This window comes from Strongylocentrotus purpuratus, unplaced genomic scaffold (genome assembly GCF_000002235.5).
Source record: "Strongylocentrotus purpuratus isolate Spur 01 unplaced genomic scaffold, Spur_5.0 spur5_scaffold_21, whole genome shotgun sequence".
Taxonomy (NCBI): Eukaryota; Metazoa; Echinodermata; class Echinoidea; order Camarodonta; family Strongylocentrotidae; genus Strongylocentrotus; species Strongylocentrotus purpuratus.
In genome coordinates, this window is record NW_022145607.1 from 22,655,348 (window position 1) to 22,680,213 (window position 24,866).

General features: G+C 38.1%; 1 protein-coding gene across 1 annotated transcript; it reads left to right on the plus strand.

The window, feature by feature from the left end:
- Positions 1-410: 410 nt before the first annotated feature.
- On the plus strand, positions 411-19,598 carry LOC105437230 (hyalin-like). The gene is made up of 9 exons (XM_030994240.1): positions 411-420; positions 1,356-1,577; positions 9,863-10,153; positions 10,670-10,909; positions 12,712-12,933; positions 15,559-15,849; positions 16,292-16,531; positions 16,927-16,950; positions 17,660-19,598. The coding sequence occupies exons 1-9, from the start codon at positions 411-413 to the stop codon at positions 17,758-17,760; spliced, it is 1,641 nt and encodes a 546-aa protein (XP_030850100.1). The 3' UTR covers positions 17,761-19,598.
- The last annotated feature ends 5,268 nt before the right edge of the window (positions 19,599-24,866 follow it).

Sequence of the window (24,866 nt, forward strand, 5' to 3'; positions counted from 1 at the left end):
TCTATTTATGGCGGATAATGACGTGATAACGAGATTTTAAAAACAGATAAAAAAATACTTTGATCATGGTATTTGAGATTGAGATTTCTCTCGCTTTCGGCTTCATTGCTTATTTTTCACAAGGAATTTGATGTCAAAGAGTTTGCTTGATTTTTCACGAAAATAAGATTAGTTTCATTGGGTTTGAGTTAGATAGCTAGCGGTTGGAAGTGATTTTAATGAGGGTCTTTATTCCGGGTAGTCAATGTGAATAACGAAGGGGGTGGTATTGTAGTAATTGTATTTGTTCGTATACTCTAGTATGGCAAATGATATTGGATCAGTCGTATTAATATGCTTTGGATCCCCAATTTTGAACGAAGTTATGAAAATGGGTTGGCGTCCAAATGCTTTATCAAGCAAGTAAACGCATGCCGGCGAGTAGGGGGATTTTAAAAGTGGATTACAAAGTTTTCGACACAGAAACAATTCATTCAAATAACACTTTCAGCTGGTATGGATGCGTGGGGAGTAGTGAACGATAATTTTTTAGAAAGTGTGATTAATTAATCGGAAAGATTTTTGTTTTACTTGAGGGGCAGTGCTCATGTCAAATGATGTAATAATTCACCGATAACATAATCGGTAACTTGCCTTTGGTACCATCCTCCCCGATTCAGCCATGTTATGTTATTTAGTAGAGGAAAATCTAAAAACAGACGATAAGCGAAAATTATAAAGATTTCAACGTGGCATTCTTATCTGTACCACGATCATGGTGATATCAATTGACATTTGTTCAGATCGTTCCTCCATCAACGTGTTGAATACCGAGGAATAACAAAAAAAAAAAACGTTTCAATATTGACTATAACAAGAGAATCAACGAGACGAAAATAATGATCGGTCCAAAGTTCCCTCAATCTCTCATTTGAAAAAGAAATTCCGCCAAGTTGAATGGGGAGAGGTGTGCCAATAACTACCTTGTACAGCAACTTGGGATCAGTGATTTTTACGGGTCATTCCATTAAAAAAAAGAGATTATGCTTGCTTTTCATTGTTGAGACATACATTTATACAACATCAAATATTAGATGGTTCACCATGCCACTGGAAGGGTCATGAAACGTGCAAAAATGAAACAAGACAGTTATCTCATCATGTAAAAAGCCAAACGTCGTCACGTACCATTATAATCGCCTCCATAATCCTTGTCCTATTTCCAGTCTCTCCAAGGTAAATCCATCAGCAAAAATGGTAGTTGCATTAATATAGCAATGATTATAACTCATGATTCATGTTAAGGGTTATGACATATAATGTTTTAAAGGTAGATAACACCTTTCTTTTCAATTATTCCTTTGCGTTCTTTGCAGATGTGATTTGCAATTCCGTGGAATCGGATAGATCAAACGTCTTTGACACCTACAACGTTACCGTTTCTGGAAGCACTAGCTATACCTTGACCTTTGACCCCACAGAATACGGTCCGACTAACAGGTTGCCAGTAGGCACTAATGAGGTCACAGTGACGGCTTATCCGACGTCATCGCCATCGACTGCGATAGGGAGCTGTACATTTAATGTCACTGTTAGTTGTAAGTATAATGCTTATCCATGTCACACAAGTCCGTCATGTCCTTATATAATCCGAAGTAGCAGGTATGTTTGTTGGGTAAATTCTTTTTCAATATTGTGTAAAAACTTTAACTCAATATTGAATAATAATTATATTTGCTCAATAATTATGGTGCGTTTGGTGAACCACCGAACATGCTTGCTTCCTTTTCACCACACATGAGGTATTTTTTTACCAGATTTGTGAGAATGTAACTTTGGCAAAGTATATAGGATATAAACACTTACAATATTAATTAACAAACATTTATTCCATAAATGATGGTAGAGCTGGCAGTCACTATATTAGATGAGGTAACCTTTGTTTTTTTCTTCTTCTATAGGGCAGTTATAGTTGTAAGGAAGGTCATTGCTCTATAAGGAATAGTAGTGTTAGTGTGTATATGCTCACTACCCTCCCCCCCCCCCACTGAGCGATTATGTTATGATGGTTACATGTCCAGAATGATATTCTAGGGGTATTTGTCGTTATACACAAGAAATGCTCTTCCTAATGATATCAATATATATTCTACAACCTGATAAAGGTAAACACTTTCTGTGATAACAAGTAACAAAAGATGGGTTAAACAAAAAGAAATCCCAACTTTTGATCGTGGGATTGTTGAGAAAAGATCGATCATTTTTAGATTCATTAAATGCATCAATGATCAATCCTTATATGATTCCAATTGTGTTGCATCGGGTGTGCAATATTTACATGTATCATTTAGCTTATCATACTACAAGTACTATCATCATTAATGTATAATCATTATTTGCAGGGAAAGACCCAATGTTTGTAAATAAATGGAGATTTCTATTGCATTGAACAGATTTCGTACATGCATTTTTCTCTTTCCATTCATCAAAAACAACTCGAGCGGTAAATAATTAAGTCCATCATTTTATAATTTCATGTTGCCATGTCTCTTCAACTAGTGTATGTAATGTGTATGTTGCAGCATGATTTGGAGAATGAAGTTGTTTATCGTTGTAACCAGTGGCACAGATGCGGGGGGAATGGGGATAATCCTCTTCCCTCTTGATACGCAACATTTAAAAAAAGATCACAGGGACAAAAACAAAAGAAAGAAAGAGGATAATAGGACCACTTCACAGAGAACATTTAATAGTCTTTTTAATTTGCATTTCATTCCCAGGTAAGATCGATGCCCCTGTCTTCGATGAGTGCCAGTGCCCCCTTGATCGCACGGAATATGCAATGCATCTGGTTGCGATGTACATATTAAACTTAATTGCTGAGGAAAACTAATACAACATGATAATGCTGATTTACAATTTTTGTTATTCTATTTTTATTCAAATACCCGGAACATAAGAGAACATGCCACTAAAATGACAATGTTAGGATATAAATAACAATAACACACTAACCTATGGAGGTTTAAAGCATAGCATAGCATTGACTGGGAGCCATAGCTTCACTACAGTCTATTGTGGTCCACCCAAGGGGAGCATTGAACACAATGAAAGGGTTCAACATTGGCACCCTCCTTTCACTGGTTCTTTTGTGTTTGTCAAACACCTTGAATGAGGACATTGCTTCTTCATCTATTCATACATGGTCAGTGAATAGAGGTCATTACTACCGCCACTGTCATCATTATACAGGGAAGAGGATTTTATACTACAGTAATTCAACCTTCACATTTCGTACTGAGTTGACAAAAGCTGGTGATGTACATCCCAATCCTGGCCCCGGGGAAAATGTTGAGGATAATGGAGTTTCTTCTGCATCTTCTACAAGGAGTGTTACACGCAATATCACCCACAGATTGGCGTATAGCAGAGCTGAACTGTTGGATCTACGCTGCGTGCATCGAATTGACGCATGCACTTGGAAAGCTATCACAACACTTGGGATCTCGAGTAGACGCCCTCGTCACAGAGGCTGCAAAGGAGGTAGACGCATACGAAGGCATGCTGAAACGGCCGATAAGACTTCCAATAGTTCCCAAGTTCATTAGGACCAATCTGTGGACTCTGGACATTGTCATATGGTTCTTTGGAATGCTAGATCTCTTAAGAAGAAGATTCACATGGTGTCAGACTTCGTAGTTACACAACATGTGGATATCTTGGCACTCACTGAAACATGGCTCACAGGAGATGAACGTGATGGCCGGGTCTTGTCCGATTTCTCCAATGACCTCCCATCTCATGAGTTAATTAGCTCACCGAGAAGGAATAGATCAGGTGGTGGCGTTGGTGTATGCCTACATCGAAGCTTCAAAGTTCTTGGAAAGGACTTTGGAACTCTTGAATCCTTTGAATATCTTAACATTCTCATTTCAGCTGACCGTCAAAAGCCTCTTCGCTTGGTGGTAATCTACAGACCACAGAGAACTATTGATCGACGATCAACATCTTCCATCTTTCTTGATGAATTCGCTACCTTTCTTGAAGGATTGGAATCTGAACGCAACCATCTTGTGATTTGTGGTGACTTTAATTTCCATGTCAACGATGATAAAGATCGAGAGGCTATGTTGTTTCTGGACTTGATTTCGTCAGCCAACTTGATCCAGCACGTTAACTTTCCCACCCATCAAAAGGGCCATACGTTGGACTTAATTCTTACAAGAGCGTCGGATGATGTGATTTTTTAATGTTCACTCATCACAATTTCTTCCTTCAGACCACTCATCTGTCGGCTGCCAACTTAACATCAAGAAGCCGGATCCTATGAAAATTGACATCAGTTTTCGCAAACTGAAGGACATTGACATCCAAGCTTTCCGTGAGGATATTCTAGATTCTGAACTTTATAGATCACCTGCTTCTGGTCTTGACCAGCAAGCTGTTCAATATAACAGGGTACTTCAAGCTCTACTTGATAAGCATGCCCCTCTGATTACTAGATGTGTAACTGCAAGGCCTCACTCTCGATGGTTTACCGATGATCTCCGTAAGAGTAAGCAGAGGGTAAGACAACTTGAGAGAAAATATCGTCTCTCCAGAGCCGAAATTGACCGCCAAATCATGAAGGATGAATGTCGTCTCTACAGCAACCGACTTGCCATGGCTAAAAGGGAGTATTACTCTGAACAACTTGATGAATGTGATACCCATCAACTCTTTCAAAGAGTTGATCGTTTGTCTTCTACCTCCACAAGGATGGTCCTCCCGTCAGATGATGACCCTCGTCTATCTCTTGCCGATCGTTTCTGTAATTTCTTCAGCACCAAGATTGATGTCCTTGTCAGGTCTCTCGAGAATCTACCTTCAAGTAATCTAGCCCATATCAGTTTTCGAAGCACTCTGCAATGTTTTGATGCCTTTTCTCCAATATCACAGGGCCAAGTTTGTGGACTGATCCTAAAGTCTCGTTCAACTTCCACCCGACTCGACCCAATCCCTACTTGGCTGCTAAAGAAATGTATTAATGAGTTAACCCCGGTTATAACATCTATTGTGAATGCTTCAATCACCAATGGTCATTTCCCTGATTCTCTCAAACATGCTCATGTGACTCCACTCTTGAAGTCCACGAAGCTGAGTCCTGATGATCTAAAGAGCTTCAGGCCTGTATCTAATCTTCAGTTCTTCCCAATAAACAAAACACTAAAAAGTAACCTCTTTGGGGAGTGTATTTTAAGTGATTTTAAAGTATGGTGCCTTTTGAACTAAATTTAAACGTTATCGACACGTGCTTTCATTTAAACAAAAAAGGTACTCCTGTTCACGTTTTCATCTAACCTAAAAACCACCAATTTATCACGCGACTGGAGTAACGTGATTCCACTTACCTCTGTAAATCACGTGTTTATGACCAAATAACCACTTGACCAAGCAACGAGTTTTTTGTCCGTTAACCGATGGTGGTGATAAATAAGTAATTATTTGGTCTTGTAAGCACCTTAATCGATTGGTTTCACAGGTTATCCAAGGTTGATGGTAATAATCACGTTACCTACACCGGCTAATCGTCTTATTGTTCTGTCCGTGAATCTCTGGTTATATTAAATTAGTAATTCTGAGGTGTCTTACACACCTTGTGAAATGGTTTCAAAGTTACCATAACTTTCTTGGTTATGATCACGTAGCTAAAACTGATTACTAATCTAAGCTGTGAATCCGTGATATTTAGGTGTGAAAAATTAGTAATTATTAGGTGTCTTAAAACACCTATGTAAATGGTAGTCAAAGTTGCTAGCAGTTCCGCGGTGATGATCTCGTGACTCAAACGGATTATTAATCTAAGCTGGGCATAAGTGACTTTTAGGTGTGAAAAATTAGTAATTATTAGGTGTCTTAAAACACCTTTTTAAATGGTTTCAAAGTTACCATAACTTTATTGGTGATGATCACGTAGCTAAAACTGATTACTAATCTAAGCTGTGAATTCGTGATATTTAGGTGTGAAAAATTAGTAATTATTAGGTGTCTTAAAACACCTATGTAAATGGTATTCAAAGTTGCCAGCAGTTCCGCGGTGATGATCTCGTGACTCAAACGGATTATTAATCTAAGCTGGGTATTCCATGATTTCCAGGTGTGAAAAATGAGTTATTCTTGGTGTCTTGATGGTTTCACAGTTACCATTTAAGTTCCGTGGTGATAATCCCGTGTCTGTTGGCATATTTCTATTTTCACCAGTTGATAACTGACTGTTGGCATCTTTTCATTGCACCAGTTGATAACCGGTCTATGTGCATATTTCCAGTTGCACCAGTTGATGACTGCTGGCTGACTGTTGGCATGTTTCCAGTTGAACCAGCTGACACAAATTAATTTGCATATTGAATATGGGGTGCGTGCAGATCTATGTTTTTTAAACAGTTTATCTGAATTTACAGCATATTTCTTAATTACTGATGATTTAGTTATATGCAATTCATTTCGAAAATACTACAAATATAAATTACCAGTTATTAGGACATTTCGCTACTTCGTATAAATTACATTTAATTAAACATGAATAAGGAAAACATTAACTAGAACTAAAATAATTTCAATAAAATACAAGTACAAAAAATTTCGATTAATTAAATTATGTAAGTCTACTTATTACCAATGCCTTTACATTGGAAATACAGACGTACCAGTATTGAAGGGTTGTTGCCGTTCAACTGGTTGGAAGTTTTACCAAATGGTTCTAATGGCTCAGCTATAGACCAGTTGAATTCTTACTGGTCTGGATCAACTGGATCATTTAGCCCATTTCAATTTCCGGGGTTACCAGTTGGCATTAATTGGTTCATCAACTGGACCAGCTGCAACTATCTTTCTCCTCTGGGATGTTTGCAACCCCCCCCCCCCCCCCCACCCCCTCTAATCCCGAACTGCTTCCGGGATGAGAACGTCATTATTTTGGTTTATTTATTGTGTAAAGGCCCGGTCCCACTGCACTTACGGATGCAAAGAGGACGTAAAACGTAAAAAAATCTTGCCATCCGTTGGAAAACGCTATGCATCCGTTGTGTACTCATTGCTTACGTGTTTCATACGCTCTATCCATCGAGCATCCGTCCACTCTGATTTCATCCGCGCAAAAAGTTTTGAGCTGCACAAAACTTTTAGAACGGATGAACTTCCGCCGTGTACGATGTAAATCCGCGACAAATACGAGCAACAAACGTTCTATGTCCGTTATCATCCGTTAAACGTCCGCTGTATCCTCTCTGCATCCTCTGGGCATCCTCGCAACTCACATCCGCTGCAGCTGAAAACGGAAAGAGGGAGGAAAGATAAGGTACATGGAACGTCTATACATCGTTAATAGCACGGAAATAGAAAGGATGTAAGCGTATGCATCTCGTATATAAAGTATTCAAAGCTGTCATCCACTTCCATCCGCTTTCATCCGCTAGGCTTCCGATGAACATCCGTTTAACATCCCCGCTACATACTACCCACGTCCGTTATTTTCCGTTCTGTTTTCGCCAATTTTGTCCATTTCTGGAGCGGATGAAAACGGATGGAGCCACCCCCGAAATTGTGCTCGTCCGCTGTGTCCTTTATGCATACGTTTTGTGTCCATCGGCCAGTGGGACCGGGCCATAACATTTGCGTAATTATTGGGTTGAACGCGGGTTACAGTAACATATTTCCTCTTCGACGTTAATATTCACGTGAATTTCACGCAGATATTTTGACTAAAACTATCACTAACGCTTCACGTGTTTCTGTGATGCGATAATTTCGTTGATGAAGATGTAATTTCATAACCAAAAAAACACGGGAGTATTAGGTTTACAAACCATGGTCTCCAAGGTAGGGATAATCACGTTATTATAATGGTGATATTGCAGTGACAATTGCGTGATTTAGTGTACGTGTGTTTTAAGTGACCTAGTGCAATAAACGTATTAACACATTTACGTAAATATCCGGTGTTTGAAGAACGTAACTCTCCTCAAGTCGATACCTTGATATTGACGTGATTTTCACGTGATTTTGTTTATTGGGTTGGGAAAGACTGTAGAGAGAGTCGTGTTAAAACAAATCCAGGAGTATTTGTCCGAGCATAACTTATATTCTGAGATGCAATCAGGATACCGGCCACATCATAGTTGTGAAACTGCCCTGCTAAAAGTTTCAAATGACATTCTACTTTCCCTGGATAAAGGCGATGAAGCGATTCTGTTGCTGTTGGACTATTCTGCAGCCTTTGACACTGTGAGTCATGATGCCCTTCTAAGCCGTTTGCATGATAGATTTGGACTCAAAGACACAGCCTTGGAATGGTTTCGATCCTACCTCACTAACAGAACTCAGTCTGTTTTTGTTAGCGACTGTGAGTCACATGTCAGCTCTTCGAACTTCGGAGTACCCCAAGGATCTGTTATCGGTCCGTTAGCATTTACACTTTTCTCGTCTCCATTAGAGGATGTCATTAAACACCATGGCATATCGTGTATGACTTATGCAGACGACACTCAAATTTACCTCGTGCTAAAGAAGGATAACCATGCTGTTGCTCTACAAAGACTCAGTGCATGTTTTACAGACATTAAGAATTGGTCCATACAGAATGGATTGATATTAAATGAAAATAAGACGGAGTGTATACACTTTGTTAGCAGACATAGGACTTGTAGTCCGATTGATGATGTATGTCTTGATGGTACTGACATAGAATGTTCTACAGGTGCTAGAAACCTTGGGGTCACATTTTATAATAATCTATCTCTGAAGACTCATGTGAACAATGTATGCAGATCTGCCTCATTTGCGTTGCATAAAATCGGTAGCATCCGTCAGTTTCTTACTAAAAAGACCACCCAGAGACTTGTTCAGTCACTGGTCATGTCTCGTATTGACTTTTGCAACAGTCTTCTGTATGGTCTTCCTGATGCACAAATTAACTAATTGCAGAGAGTACAAAATTCAGCTGCTAGACTTATTGCAAAGCGTCGTTCACGTGAGTCCATCACTCCACTGTTAAGGGAGCTTCACATGCTAAGAGTCCGGGAACGAATTGATTTTAAGATCCTCTTGCTGACTTTCCAATGTTTGACAAAAACAGCTCCAGTCTACCTTCAAAGGCTGATATCAGAATACTTACCCTCCCGCAACCTGCGCTCAAACAAGAAATCACTCTTAATAGTTCCTGCCACCAATACCCAGTCTTATGGTTCCCGAACTTTTTATGCAGCATCCCCTCAACTCTGGAACAATTTACCTCAATGTATAAAACAAGCAGATTCAACAGACAAATTCAAATCCATGTTAAAAACCTACTTTTTTGTTAAATAGTCTTTTTCCTTTGCATATGCAGCCCCCTCGATTGTCCACTATCTATTATGTATAACTTAATATTTGGCTGTAATTCCTTCTATTTCTATTTTTCTTCAGCGCTTAGAGACATATTTTGTGATAAGCGCTATACAAATGTTGTTAATTATTATTATTATTATTTCTTTTTTGTTTTTATCTAGGGCGCTCCTCATTCCTTATTTTCATTTTTTAAAGTTAGGTTCTTTAAATCGCAATATCTTCAAGTACATGAAACGAAATTGGAATGTTTGTCAAGAAAAAGCACCAAGAAATTTCGTAGAACATGTGAGTATTGTTTTTTTCCAAATCAGGGATTTAACAAAAAACATGAGCTGAGGACAGTTGGGGTCCAGCTAATAACTTTTAATGATATTTAGGGAGGTTAAAATCATTTTAGGAAGATAAATTGGACTTATGACAACTCATTTCAAACCCCTTTCGTCTTACTTTATATTGTGGGTTATATAAAATACATTTCCATGTGGTATAACATTATTTCTTACTACTTTTATGCCTACAGTACAAGAGCTTCCAATCGCCTGCCCCGCATCCGTGGATCTAATTATCGGGACAGATTCTGGTGAACCTTTCTACACTTACCAAGACCCACAATTCAACGTCACGTATCCACCTGACATTCCTGAGTCTATGATGTATGTACCCTATGGAAGCATCACGATGATGAGAACATACGATGGTAGCTCTAGCAGTCCCAGACTAGCCATCTCACCATCAGCACACACTGTCACCGTTACGATAACAGATGGGACACTCTCAAAGTCATGTCCAGAAGCAAGGGTTACCGTAGAAGGTAACACTTCAGATACCTCAAATAAAGTCTTAATATGAAGTCGGGTTGAATACACACCTTGGTTTATATTACGATGGACTTCCAATCTGTCCGTCCAAACTAATCGGTTTGTTACTTACAGGACTGGATGCATGTCTAGATAGCTATACTTCCTCGTGTGATAGTGTTTCACTGCCCTAGTTTAAAGATTCAAACTTGCAAAAACACGGTCAAGTAGCTAGCAGCTTCATGACATTTTCTGTTCAAAAATAATGCTGCAGGTAAATATCATACTACCTCTTACATACTACAAGCAACATTTTCTGTTCAAAATTGATGCTGCAAGTAAATATCACACTACCTCTTACATGCTACAAGCAAATGTGATCTAAAGAACGAGTTTTATTTCTTGACGTCATTGGCTGTGTTGAGATATGAACAATATCCGAATTATTAAGTGTGAAATCAAAAGCAAGCGTCATAATGGAATCAGATGGTATGATAAATATTTGTTTATTGCTTCCATATCACTTACAGATCGGGAGCCCCCTGTAATCGTCTGTGCAGATGACGTATACCAGGATCACATCTTAGTGGATGCCGCATTCTATCTCAAAAGCATTTCCGATAACTCTGGCAGACCCTTCGATGTTTTTTTCCTACCCGCCATAAGCCAAGAGGCTAGTTATCCTGTAGGAACGACAACCTACACTTTCACTATCATTGACAGAGCTGGAAACAATGCGTCGTGTTCGTTAAACGTTACAGTTGAAATAGGTATGCAAAATAACTTGAACAAACCGTTTTATATGAACATCAAAATTTCAGCCAAATGCACGTAAAAACATTTAGTAATCATAATTCTATTTTGTGTGTGCTTCGTTCAACTAGCTTAACTTTATATTATTCGGTTCTAGTCGTCTTGTTATGACGAAACTAAATCTTTGTTCAACGCCATAGTCTATTCTTCAAGTGGGTCTCGACGACGGTTTCACAAGACGTCGGTTAGGCGTGATGTCCGCAAACCTATGTTTTATAATATTAGAAATTGATCTTGTATGGAAATAAAGAGGGACAGTGCTCATGTCAAATGGTGTAAAAATTCACCGATAACATCATTTTGTCATCTCATCTCATTATTGAGTCGGTAACTTGCCTTTGGTACCATCCTCCCCGATTCAGCCATGTTATGTTATTTAGTAAAGGAAAATCTAAAAACAGACGATAAGCGAAAATTATAAAGATTGCAACGTGGCATTCTTATCTGTACCACGATCATGGTGATATCAATTGACATTTGTTCAGATCGTTCCTCCCTCAACGTGTTGAGTACCGAGGAATTAAAAAAAAAGTTTCAATATTGACTATAACAAGAGAATCAATGAGACGAAAAGAATGATCGTTCCAAAGTTCACTCAATCTCTCTTTTGAAAAAGAAATTCTGCCAAGTTGAATGGGGAGAGGTGTGCCAATAACTACCCTTTCAGCAACTTTGGATAAGTGATTTTCTACGGGTCATTCCTTTTCAAAATAAAGATTATGCTTGCTTTTCATTGTTGAGACATACATACAACATCAAATATTAGATGGTTTCACCATGCCACTGGAAGGGTCATGAAACGTGCAAAAATGAAAACAAGACAGTAATCTCATCATGTAAAAAGCCAAACGTCGTCACGTACCATTATAATCGCCTCCATAATCCTTGTTCTATTTTCAGTCTCTCCAAGGTGAACGCATCAGCAAAAAATGGTAGTTGCATTAATATAGCAATGATTATGACTTATAATAATAATAATAATAATACTAGGCATTTTTACAGCGCCGTCTATCTAGACAATAGGGCGTTTTAGTAACGAGACGGTAGGCAAAGAGGACGGGAGAATTCACTCAACCGAGATCAAATAATGTATGCAGTTCGGATTCTGTCTATTAGGCACTTCACAAAGACGTGTGCATTAAATTTGGTTACATTACGAAAATGCCGGAAGGCAACGACGAGGGTAACTAGGCAAAATAATCAATCTGCGCATGTGCGAACCAGAATTTTCTCCGTCTTGTTGATTTTCACGACCTGTCTCAGCCATTATAGCGTTCGTTCCCTAAACTCGACGGAAGAGTTGTATCGCCGTACAATAGACCATTTTCGTTATGTAACCAAATTTAATGCATAAATCTATGTGAAGTGCTTCAATACAAGTTATTTCGTTCACCTGTTAAGAATAACAGTATTTCAATAGACAGAATCCGAACTGCATACATTATTTGATCTCGTTTGAGTGAATTCGCCCGTCCTCTTTGACTTCCGTCTCGTTACTAAAGCGCCCTAGTGCTATTCCGAGGCGCACAAGAAAAATAGAAAGAATGAGAAAGTTTGGACGAGAAAGTTTGGATGAGTGTCATAGTGCCAAGGTCAGGTATTGTTAAAAAAGATAAGATTTCAGCTCGGATTTAAAGGTCTCTAAGGAAGTTATGATTCTCAAATTAAATGGTAAATTATTCATGTTAAGGCATAATGTTTTAAAAGTAGATGATACCTTTCTTTCCAATTCATGCCTTTGCGTTCTTTCATTCTACAGATGTGACTTGCAATTCCGTGGAATCGGATAGATCAAACGTCTTTGACACCTACAACGTTACCGTTTCTGGAAGCACTAGCTATACCTTCACCTTTGACCCCGCAGAATACGGTCCGACTAACAGGTTGCCAGTAGGCACTAATGAGGTCACAGTGACGGCTTATCCGGTGTCATCGCCATCGACTGCGATAGGGAGCTGTACATTTAATGTCACTGTTAGTTGTAAGTATAATGCGTATGGAGGAGAGTCAATCAATAATTATTGACTACTAGTTATCTACTTTTTATTCATTATTGTTAATTTGTATTTTGTACATTATAATAATTCATGTTTTGCTTCCTCGGGGTTATAACAGGATGTAACGTCTCCTTGAGCCTATAGAAAAGCAATGCCTCTCAGAGCAATCATTATATCTATAATAATTCTATTTTCTTCACAATTCGTGTGTGTTTTGTGAGCCAACTACACAATGTAACATGCTTGCTTCCTTTTCACCCCACACGAGGTGAATTTTAACAAATTTTTTGATAATGTTTACTCAGGTGAAGTTTATAGAATATAAACATTTACAATATTAATTAATATCAAGTAAATTTATTCCATGAATGATGCTAGAGCTGCTAGTCAATATATTAGATGAGGTAATCTTTGTTTTTTTCTCCTTCTAGAGGGTAGTTATAGTTGTAAGGAAGGTCATTGCTCTATTGGGAATAGTTGTCTTAGTGTGTTATGATGGTTACATGTCCAGAATGATATTCTAGGGGTATTTGTCGTTATACACAACAAATGCTCTTCATAATGATAGCAATATATATTCTACAACCTGATATAGGTAAACACTATCTGTGATAACAAATAAAAAAAGATGGGTTAAGACAAAATAATTCCCAAATTTTGATCGTGGGATTGTTGAGAAAAGATCGATCATTTTTAGATTCATTAAATGCATCAATCCTTATATGATTCCAATTGTATTGCATCGGGTGTGCCATATATACATGTATCATTTAGCTTAGCATACTACAAGTACTATCATCATTAATGTATAATCATTATTTGCAGGGAAAGACCCAATGTTTGTAAATAAATGGAGATTTCTATTGCATTAAACAGATTTCGTACATGCATTTTTCTCTTTCCATTCATCAAAAACAACTCAAGCGGTAAATAATTAAGTCCATCATTTTATAAGTTCATGTTGCCATGTCTCTTCAACTAGTGTATGTAATGTGTATGTTGCAGGATGATTTGGAGAATGAAGTTGTTTATCGTTGCATGGACCTACTACAAATGGACACTGAACGGTACCATAATATATTCATGCACCTGACTCTGTCAAAAGTATCATAATGACATCCCGAACATACTTCCAAGCTTTGACCTCATCACGACCGCCGCCAGTCAGCCATAAAAAAGACAGAACTGTGACTTGAAGAATCTACAAAACCCCTGCGCAAAAGAAACTGAATCGCTTAAAATCAAGGAAATGCATGTGCAGTTGTGGCATAAATATGAATATTAACGTGTATGAAGTTTTTAACAGAAAATTAGAAGTAGTTTACAAGTGAAACCTGTAAATTTGGCTATAACACAATGATTTTAAACTTCTTTTTAAAACTAATCCTATCAGTTTCCAAGGAATAGAAGGTAATAGGACAGTACAGAATATGTTTGTTTCAAAGTTTGGCAGGTCCAGATGTATGTCCACCAGTGTCCTCTTCTTTAATAATCAATCTAAACTCACACAAATTGTCTTATTTTGGGGTTCACTGCTCCCCTAACTGGTCTTAAATTACGATAGTTTTCCTGAAAACTACCCTCTGGGCCCTGGCCCAGCGAAAATAATCTGAAGAAATGTAAAAGGTCCCTTTGTCTGTGATGATGCGTGATTACATAATCAACATTGTCGCGTCAAATGAATGTCCTAATCAACATACACATTTTCAGGTGGCGGTGGTCATGATGTGATCAAAGTAAGACTCTCATTATTAGTCCATCTGTAGTAGGGTCCATGATCGTTGTAACCAGTGGCACAGATGCGGGGGGAATGGGGATAATCCTCTTCCCTCTTGATACGCAACATTTAAAAAAAGATCACAGGGACAAAAACAAAAGAAAGAAAGAGGATAATAGGACCACTTCACAGAGAACATTATATAGTCTTTTTTAATTTGCATTTCATTCCCAGGTAAGATCGATGCCCCTGTCGTCCATGAGTGCCAGTGCCCCCTTGATCGCACGGAATATGCAATGCATCTGGTTGCAATGCATCTGGTTGCGATGTACATATTGAACTGAATTGCTGAGGGAAAATAATACAAATGATAATGTTGATTGACAATTTGTTTAATTCTATTTTTGTTCAAATATCCGGAACATAAGAGAACATGCCACTAAAATGACAATGTTAGAATATAAATAACAATAACACACTAACCTATGGAGGTTTCAGACAAGAATTTCTACCATTTAATCTTTGTTTCTATGTAGGGCTCTACTTATTGCTTATTTTTATTTTATTTTCTTACAGTTAGTTTGTTTACATCGCAATATCAAAATAAAAAAGGAAATTTGACTATTTGTCAAGGAAAAGCACCAAGAAATTTTGTATAACACGTGAGAATGTTTTTCCGAATCATGTTTTTTTTTTAAACATGCCCTGAGGACAGTTGGGTCCAGCTAATAACTTTTAATGATATTTAGGGAGGTTAAAATCATTTTAGGAAGATAAATTGGACTTATGACAACTCATTTCAAACCCATTTCGTCTTACTTTATATTGTGGGTTATATAAAATACATTTCCATGTGGTATAACATTATTTCTTACTACTTTTATGCCTACAGTACAAGAGCTTCCAATCGCCTGCCCCGCATCCGTGGATCTAATTATCGGGACAGATTCTGGTGAACCTTTCTACACTTACCAAGACCCACAATTCAACGTCACGTATCCACCTGACATTCCTGAGTCTATGACGTATGTACCCTATGGAAGCATCAAGATGATGAGAACATACGATGGTAGCTCTAGCAGTCCCAGACTAGCCATCTCACCATCAGCACACACTGTCACCATTACGATATCAGATGGGACGCTCTCACAGTCATGTACAGAAGCAAGGGTCACCGTAGAAGGTAAGACTTGAGATACCTGAAATAAAGTCGTAATTAAGTTGGTTTTAATACACACCTTGGTTTATATTACGATGGACTTCCTATCTGTCTGTCCAAACTGATCGGTTTGGTACTTACACGACTGGATGCATATTTATACTTCCTTGTGTGATTGTGTATCACTACCCTGGTTTAAAGACTCAAACTTGGATAAGCACGGTCAAGTGGCTAGCAGCTTCATGAAATTTTCTGCTCAAAATTGATGATGCAAGTAAATATCTCACTACCTCTTACATACTATGTGCAAATGTGATCGTAGGATATAGTTTTATTTCTTGACGCCATTGAGTGTGTTGAGATATGAATCATATCCGAATTATTAAGTGTGACATCAAAAGAAAGCGTCATCATGGAATCAGATGGTATGATAAATATTTGTTTATTGTTTCCATATCACTTACAGATCGGGAGCCCCCTGTAATCGTCTGTCCAGATGACATATACCAGGATTACACCTCAGTTGATTTCGCATTCCAGCTCAAAAGCATTTCCGATAACTCTGGCGAACCCTTAGATCTTTTTTTCCTACCCTTCATAAGCCCAGGGGGTAGTTATCCTGTAGGAACGACAACCTACACTTTCATTGTCTCTGACAGAGCTGGAAACGATGCGTCGTGTTCGTTCAACGTTACAATTGAAATAGGTATGCAAAATAACTTGAACAAACCGTTCTAGCTGTACATCTAAATATCAGCCAAATAAACGTGAAGTGTTATTTTAGCTCAGAGTTTTCTATTTTGTCTATTTTGTCTACTTTGTTTAACCGATTTAACCTCATTTTTTTCGGTTTCAGTCCTCTTGTTAAGACGGGGAAAATATTGTTAAACGCCATAGCCTATTTTTCGAGTGGGTCTCGACGACTGTTTCACAATACGTCGGTTAGGTGTGATGTCCGTAAACCTATGTATTATAATATTATAAACTGATCTTGTATGGAAATAAAGACGATATTTATGTGCATGAATATACATTGTAATTCTAACAGTTTTTAAATCCCATTTTTTTCCTTCTATTTTAATTTTTTCTTTCGACGTCTAGATTCGACATCACCCTCGACTGAAGGTAATGACAAATTGCATTTTCAGTAACTGTATTTGTCTTCATCAGATAATATCACAAACTCCCTTCAAGAGCAAATGTAAAATTGTAAACATGTACATATATATGGACTATAACTATTCAGATATTACAATTCTAATTAGATATTACAATTTGTCGATGGCTGATTGATGTTTCGCTTATTCTTGCTGATTGATCACTGATCTCTTAATCAAATAGTACAGGTATCAAAGCATATCTTATTTAATTGCATGAGCATACTTGTTTCTTGATTAGTTGTAGTTAAAAATTGTGAGTGATGATATGAATTAACAAGATGAAAGTACATTAAAATATGGCCTAAAATGCATGCATTATAGATTTCTTTCGAAAAACAACAATATATTATTTGAAAGATTAAAACAGGTTTACTATCATACTTTACACGTGGTCATTTGAAGGTGTGCATAATTATTACAATATATATATATATATATATATATACATTAGAATGGCATGGTTCTACGTCTAGCGTATATCACTTTTCTCGAATTATAAATAAACAATAATGCTTCATTGTTATGATTTATTTTATAACCAATTAATTGTAATAATAATAATAATAATAATAATAATAATAATAATAATAATATTTAATTTTTATATAGCGCTTAATACAAATGTCTCTAAGCGCTTTACAAATATAGTTCATTTTGTGTTGCTTTTTTTACAGGTCCACAGACACCTACTTCACCAGGTAAGAACTCATTGCACACGTTCATGCATGCATGTACTGCTTTTGCATTATATGTTTCTTTGCAACTAACTCATTAACCATGTCTGTTTCATCCATGACGTCTTCTTCTACTCCAACCTCGTCTTCCATACCTGTTACATCCTCTAAAAACCATTCCTGTCACGATCACATCTTTCACCCCAGCAGGAACTACGAATTCTAATTTCGTCACGTTTATGATAACAGATTCCGGCACAACAGCCAATATCAGTCCCGTCACGTCCATGACAACCACTTGAGTCACATCCGTGACTTTAAGTGAAACGACGACGTCATCGTTGAGAATTTCACAGACTCTGGGTTCCGGTAATGTTGTTACATTGCAATCCCTGATCTGTTTAATAACCTTCATAATATATATGTGCTTCTTTGGTACTACAACATATTGAATTCAATTTCTTCCAGAAGGTGATGCTAAAAAACTTAATTACAAGTTTAAGCGGATGAGTTTAGTCTTCAGAGATGTCCGTTCGTGGAGTCTGTTTCAGGGTTTATTTCTGATTTTGCAGTGCTTTAAAGTCATCATGATTTCTTTTCAGTTTTGCTTCATGTTTCGATTGATTTTTCCTTTCCTTTCCTTTCAACAGTTTTCTCTTGGACAGGAATTCGCGGCGCGTAAGATTTGAACTTCAAGATGATGCCTCGGAGTCCATCTTCATTCTTTGGACCAACACAATGACTCCTTTCGATGTCTTCTAATATGAGATCAACTTCAATCTCTTTTGCTAGGTCAGGTACAATCTTATTAGTGTCTTACCCTTTTTTTCTGGGCAACAAAGACTATTAGGCGGTTATGGCGAGAGTACTGCTCTCCTTCATCCATCTTGTTTTCTTACGCGCACACTCGATGAGCACATTCACTCATTTTCTTTTTCAGGTACATCATTTTTGTTCCTTTCCTTCATTATTTACGTGCAGATCCATATGAACGCATCCTGTCCATCAATAGTGCCCTCAAGTTATTAAATCATTCCTCTTTTCTTCTTCCAGTATGGTACCGACAACCGTCGGCGTATACCATACCTTGTGCTTGTAAAGTGCCGAGTGTACAGTGCAAGTAAAAAGGCTCCACAAGAACTCTTCGTGCACGAAAAACATTCAAAGCTCAACGGAGCCTAGAGTGTTGCACCTTCTGCTTAACAAGTTCTAAAGAGGTGCAATTGACGACAGCAGATGGTACGGAGTTCCACAGTCGGATAGCATATGGGTAAAATGTGGTGTGGGGTAGCAGAGTTGGAAGGGGACACGGAACTTCTGTGGATTTCCACGAATTCGTGGACCAAAAACTGGTATAAAGCTATTTCAAATTCTGTCCGTTTTTATAAAATTGTTTTTATTCAACCATCTTATTCTCCTCCCCTAACACGCATCCCACACAGAGCACGGTGTCTCCACTAATCGTGTGATCCCCCAAAACAACCGTTAGAATGGGAGGCAAGGACTACTGTCAACGGTTCAGCGTTGAATACGTGTTTTTCTCAGCTGATGACGCGCGCGAAACGGAAACAGTCCAGGCTGTGGACTAGTATGAAGTAGGTGACTGGAAGATCAACCATGCCGTGGAGTATGCGGTAAACCGTGCATACTTTCTGCTGCGCCCTTCTTTCCTGCAGATTTGCCCTTTGAAGTTGATTCAGCACGGCTGTGACGCTGCTTGTGCGATGATAGTCACCCAGGACAAAGGGTACACAACGGCGTTGCACCATTTCCACCTTTCCGATGCTCTCCGGGGTGAATGGGTTCCACTAAATTGCAGCATACTCCATCACAGGGCGTACTCATGTCTTGTACAGCAACTTCTTTGTATTTGGTTTTTTTTTGCAGGAAGCACCGTACAGAGTTGGCTGTTTTAGTAGTGTGGGAAAACTACCCATGGAAAATTACCCCCCCGTGGACAATTACACCCCCCGGTGAAAATTTCCCTCTTTGACAATCACACCCACCCCCACCCCCCCCCCCCCGAGGACAATTACCCTCGTGGGTGGTTGTCCTTGCTTGTCCGGGAGGGGGTAATTGTCCTAGCAGATATTTTTTAGGGGTGGGGGTAGTAGTCCTAGAGGGTGGTTTTCCGGGGAAAGATCTTGAATAGTAAGGACAAGTTTGGATGCGCAAGACCGTCTCTTCCGGAATCCATGTTGAGCATCTGACCGAATGTGCAAATCATCAAGATACTCAAGGATACTGCTGCATACGATGTGTTCCAATGTCTTGCAGACAATAGATGTCAGTGACACAGGCCTGTAGTTGACTGCTCGGCTCTGTTCTCCCTTCTTAAAGATGAGAACTACGTCTGCCCTCGTCTAGTCCTCTGGAACGTCTCCTTGATTCAGTGAAGCTTAAACAAGCATAGAAAATACTCGAGTTATTTCTAATGACAGCTCATTTAGTAATTGTACAGGAAGTTTGTCTGGTCCAGTAGCTTTATGTATGTGGAGAGAAGAACGCAGTTTGTAGACATCAGCTGGTTAGATCCGGAATTAATTCATGTCTGGAAGTGGACTTGGTCCTTTATCCTTCATGGCTGACATGACTTCATTCCAGTTAAATACTGATGTAAACTGGTGATTTAGTATACGTTGGCCTTCTCCATGCTGTCTGAATCTGTCTTCCCATAGATGTCTTTTAGTGGGGCTGCTCCGGTACTGTCGTCCATCCTACTGTTCATGAAACTCCAGAATCGTTTGTGGTTTGCCGTGGAGTCGGGGCTGATGATGTTGTTGATGTATTCTTTGGAGGCTCGTTTGCAAGCTGCTTGAATTGATTTCTTGACCTGACGATATCTGTTAAAATCCTCCTGTCTGCCAGTTGCTCGAGAATGATTGAAGGCCAGCTTTTTCGTCCTTGGTAACCGTTTCACAGACCTTGTGACTTGTGGCTGAACAAAGCGAATGGATGCCATTTTCGCTGGTACGTGAGTGTACATCATGTTTAGCAGGCCAATCTTGAACAGTTTCATATCTCATGCACAGAGCTCTCTTCAGTAAATCGCTGAAACTGACGGCATTCCTTAAAAAAAAAAACATTCTCAACAAGTTTTTGTTTTTCTCCACTTTTCTCCGGCTTACTCATTTTCGTTGTTACATCTGAATCAACACCAACGATGTCATGATCACCAAGACCAGGTAGTAGAGAACATTTGTTGATCAGCGTTAGTCTGTTGGTTAAGAAGAGATCAAGTACATTATCTCCTCGTGTTGGAAAGGTAACCATCTGTTGGAAGTTGCAGTTCTGCATGATGTATATGAATCTCTTGATAGAAACTGGGTTACTGTGACCACTCACACTTAAGTCTTCCCAATCAATGTCTGGTAGGTTGAAGTCACCTATCCACAAGACTGCCTTTCTGTTCTGGACAGAGAGTTGTTCAATCGTAATGCGTGTTGCTGTTGGGATGAAGATACCGTTAGGCTTTTCCAAATGCCAATTTGATGTATACCGTGTGAGTCAAAAAAAGGTTTACACCTAGAAAATTGCTAATTATTTTTAAAATCATATATGAAAAGTAAATTATTATACATCTTATGAAAGAGTGTTTTATCCTAAATCAATTGGTACCATTTTTGTGTGGTATGTGTTCACGTTTGAATGAACAGGAGGCATTGTTTGCGAGAGTGCAAAAATCGACTTGCGCCAAAGTGATGCCTACAGTATATATTATGTAGGGATTAGCGGGGTGAGAGAATGAATTGAATGTATCAAATGAAATGCATTGCATATGTTTTTTGCAAAGGGCAAAGTCACAAACACCCACACACACACGCACAAATGTTCGTTGATACTTGATATTCGATATTTGATATTGTTGGCATGATTAATTTTGTTAGAGATGTTATTTGGATCTGCAAAGACCGAATTAATATCCAAATCCCAATTGTTTTATTCAAACATCACATAAGCAAGTTTGGCGTAAGTCGATTTTTGCACTCTCGCAAACAATGTCTCCTGTTCATCCAAGCGTGAACACATACCTCACAAAAATGGTACCAAATGATTTGTGATAAAACTCTTCTTCATAAGACATATAACAATTTAATGTTCATCGACAATTTTTCAAACAATTAGCAATTTTCTAGGTGTAAACTTTGTTTTGACTCACTCTGCAAAGTGTGATATATCAAGTCACTTCTTACTGCTAGTAGGACACCACCATGACCACCCACGCGATCTTTTCGCACTACACTGTAGTTGAGCTGGACAATCTCTGAGGTGGAAATTGAGCTGTTGAGCCAGGTTTCAGTCTCAATGATGAAACTGGATTTTGTTGAATCTATAAGAACAGCCAATTCCTCCTTCTTGTTCCTTATACTCTGGAAATTTACTTTAAGAATGTTCATGCTACGAAGTTGTTGCTCTGGCTTGGATACCTTCTTCCTGCACTTCATGGGTGAGGATGTGTGCTGCGGTGGGCCAAAACTAGCAGCGGAAGAGGAAGAGCTGCTGATAGTGTCCTGCTCGGCATCACTACCACTATAGCCGGTGGTGTTGTCAGTTGATAGATCCAGCGTTTCAAAGGTGTTGGACGTTTCAAGGTAAGTATGATCAAAAAGACTGCACCGCACCGCACTCTTTCGAGGTAAGCCAAATCTTCATACCCTCTGATCTGATAACCATTCACTCTAGTTTCAATCACGAATCTTAAGCTTAACATTTTACTTTTGATTGATACTAGAATTAGTTCTGTTGAGTGTAAAATAATACATTTTCTTTTATGTTTGTTCAACATCATGAACAGATGATTAGAACCGCTACATTTTCCATTAGCATGATGCTACGTCAAGATAAAAAGGAATGTATATGCCAATAACTCTGTATAGTTATTGTTATTATTTCTAGATAGACGGCGCTATAGAAATGCCTATTATTATTATAGCACATCAAAGTTGATATCTAAGTGAAGTACTGTTAAAAATTCAACCAGTTTCAAATACAACAAGTTCTTTGTATGTGTATAGACAATTGTGCACATTTTCCTCGTTGATATCTCCCCACCCTCTTGTTTACGTTATACTCATCCTCTCCTCTGTCTGTGCACCTCCCCCCCCCCCACCCACGATCCCCACTCTCTCTCTCTCTCTCTCTCTCTTCTTCGCTCCCTCTCACTAGCACTCCGTACTCCTCTCCATCCCTCTCTCATCTGTTTCTTTCTCTCCTCTCGTCTTCCCTCCCCCTTTCTCTCTCTCTCTCTCTACTTTACATACAGACACGCATACGCGCACACACGCACACACACCCACTACAACGACAGCCACCACAGAGACACACCCACATATCTTCACACGCAGAGGCGTATTCAGAGTTTGCTTCAGGTGGGCCAACCAAGAGAAAACACACACCTGAGCTTACTTTTCAATAATCTTGGTTTGTGTTGCAGGAGGGGGGGGGGGGGGGGGGGGGAGGGGTTCCCGGAAAATAAATGCTTAACCTCACTCATCTGCTACTTTATATATTTCGTAAGTTCATTTCTATATCAATATTGTCATCATCAAACATTAGAACGACTCGTTAAAAGGGAAGTTCACCCTGATATTAATTGGTTTTAATAGAAGCAGAAAATGAGAGGAACGTGTTAGTAAAAGTTTGAGCAAATTCGATTAAAAAAAAGAAAGTTAAGAACTTTTGAATGTCCGATCAATCAATCACAAACGAGCAACACTAACGTATCTTGGGAGGTCCTCTCCAATTTGCTCTTTCCATTCACATTTCATAAACTTTCATTTTCCTCGTTATTGATACCGGGATAGGATTTTACCATGCAGGGGTTGAACAGAAAAATATTTGCAATAATTACATTTGGGTGCATGTACGATTTAAAATTTTCAGGAGAAAAAAAAAATCAAAATGTCGGATTTGTGTTTTAAGTACGGAGCAAATGGAAAGGACCTCGCGAGATACGCCACAGAGTTGCCAATTTGTGTTTGATTAATCGCAACTTGAAAAATGTGTTATTTTCTAAGTTTTTAATCAGAATTGCTCAAACTTTCACTGACATCTCAATTTTGTTATACCACAAAATACCACCACACCTGGCTTTACACTTTTATTGTAAACGTAAACCATCATCATTAAAACATCAACAAATTGGGAATGAAGGTAACAAAAAAACAGTTTAAGGCATTTTATAATCATGTCAGAGAAAGAGAGAGAAATAAATTTTGACAAAATCTGTGTACAATTTAATGTAACAAGTCAATATTTTGTTTGTAAAATCTACAATGCAGTGTATATAGCAAAACAGAATTGAAATCATATAAAGCAGAAGTACTTTTTTTTGTCCTTGTTATAACATGACGTAAAATAATGCATAAAGTAAATAATATAATGTACCATAATACATCCGAAGATTTAGATACATAAAACCTAATTATAACAATTTTCTAAATACATTATAACTCATGCTATACAAAATGGTTAAATGAGGTATATGAAATGCCTACAATAAACGACGCAGTAGTACTTATACATAATATCTGCAACCTACTGTAAACCTAAACCCAAAACATAAGATTGTAAATTTTTAATTAGTAATTATATAGTATCCAAAAGTTACCCCTCACTGCAGTTATGTTTTTGGTGAACGAAGAACAAATATCTATTACATCTTTATTGTCTAATTTCTTCATAGATATGATTTTTTCGGACATTCTAAGTGACTCAATTTTTCTTCAAAATTGCTATTTTTTTCAATAAATTCTACTCGTGAATGAATCTATATATTTTTCACATTTCATAATTATATGGCATTCATCTCCTACAAGATCGTAGATTCGGGGGCGTTTTCTGGTCTTTTTTTTATCTTCCCGTTTCTATAAGCAAGTTGTTTGCGCTCAATCGTAGTTTGGTGATATTTTTTCTTAAATTTATGTTTGGTATATGAGATAAAAACTTTTCTTGCTTGATTGTAGTTTTAAATTGTCTGAAGGTTCTGACTTTATTTCCTTTACGGGTATCCCTATCATTAATAAAATCCAGTTTTAATTGTTCATCGATTCTTCTTTCCAAACAAAGTTTACATAGCTCGACAAAATCTTTTTGAGAAATTGGTAAATTTTTAGGGTCCAATAAGGTCTCATTTCTATTATTATAAATATTTAGTAAAATAAAGATATCCCAAATTGACGTTAACCAACAGTTTTGTTCGTTATTT

Excerpts from the sequence above, each read along its gene's own strand:
- LOC105437230 (XM_030994240.1), top strand. Across the intron at positions 10,154-10,669 it reads AGCAAGGGTTACCGTAGAAG|ATCGGGAGCCCCCTGTAATC; the intron begins GTAACACTTCAG and ends TATCACTTACAG. Across the intron at positions 10,910-12,711 it reads AAACGTTACAGTTGAAATAG|ATGTGACTTGCAATTCCGTG; the intron begins GTATGCAAAATA and ends TTCATTCTACAG.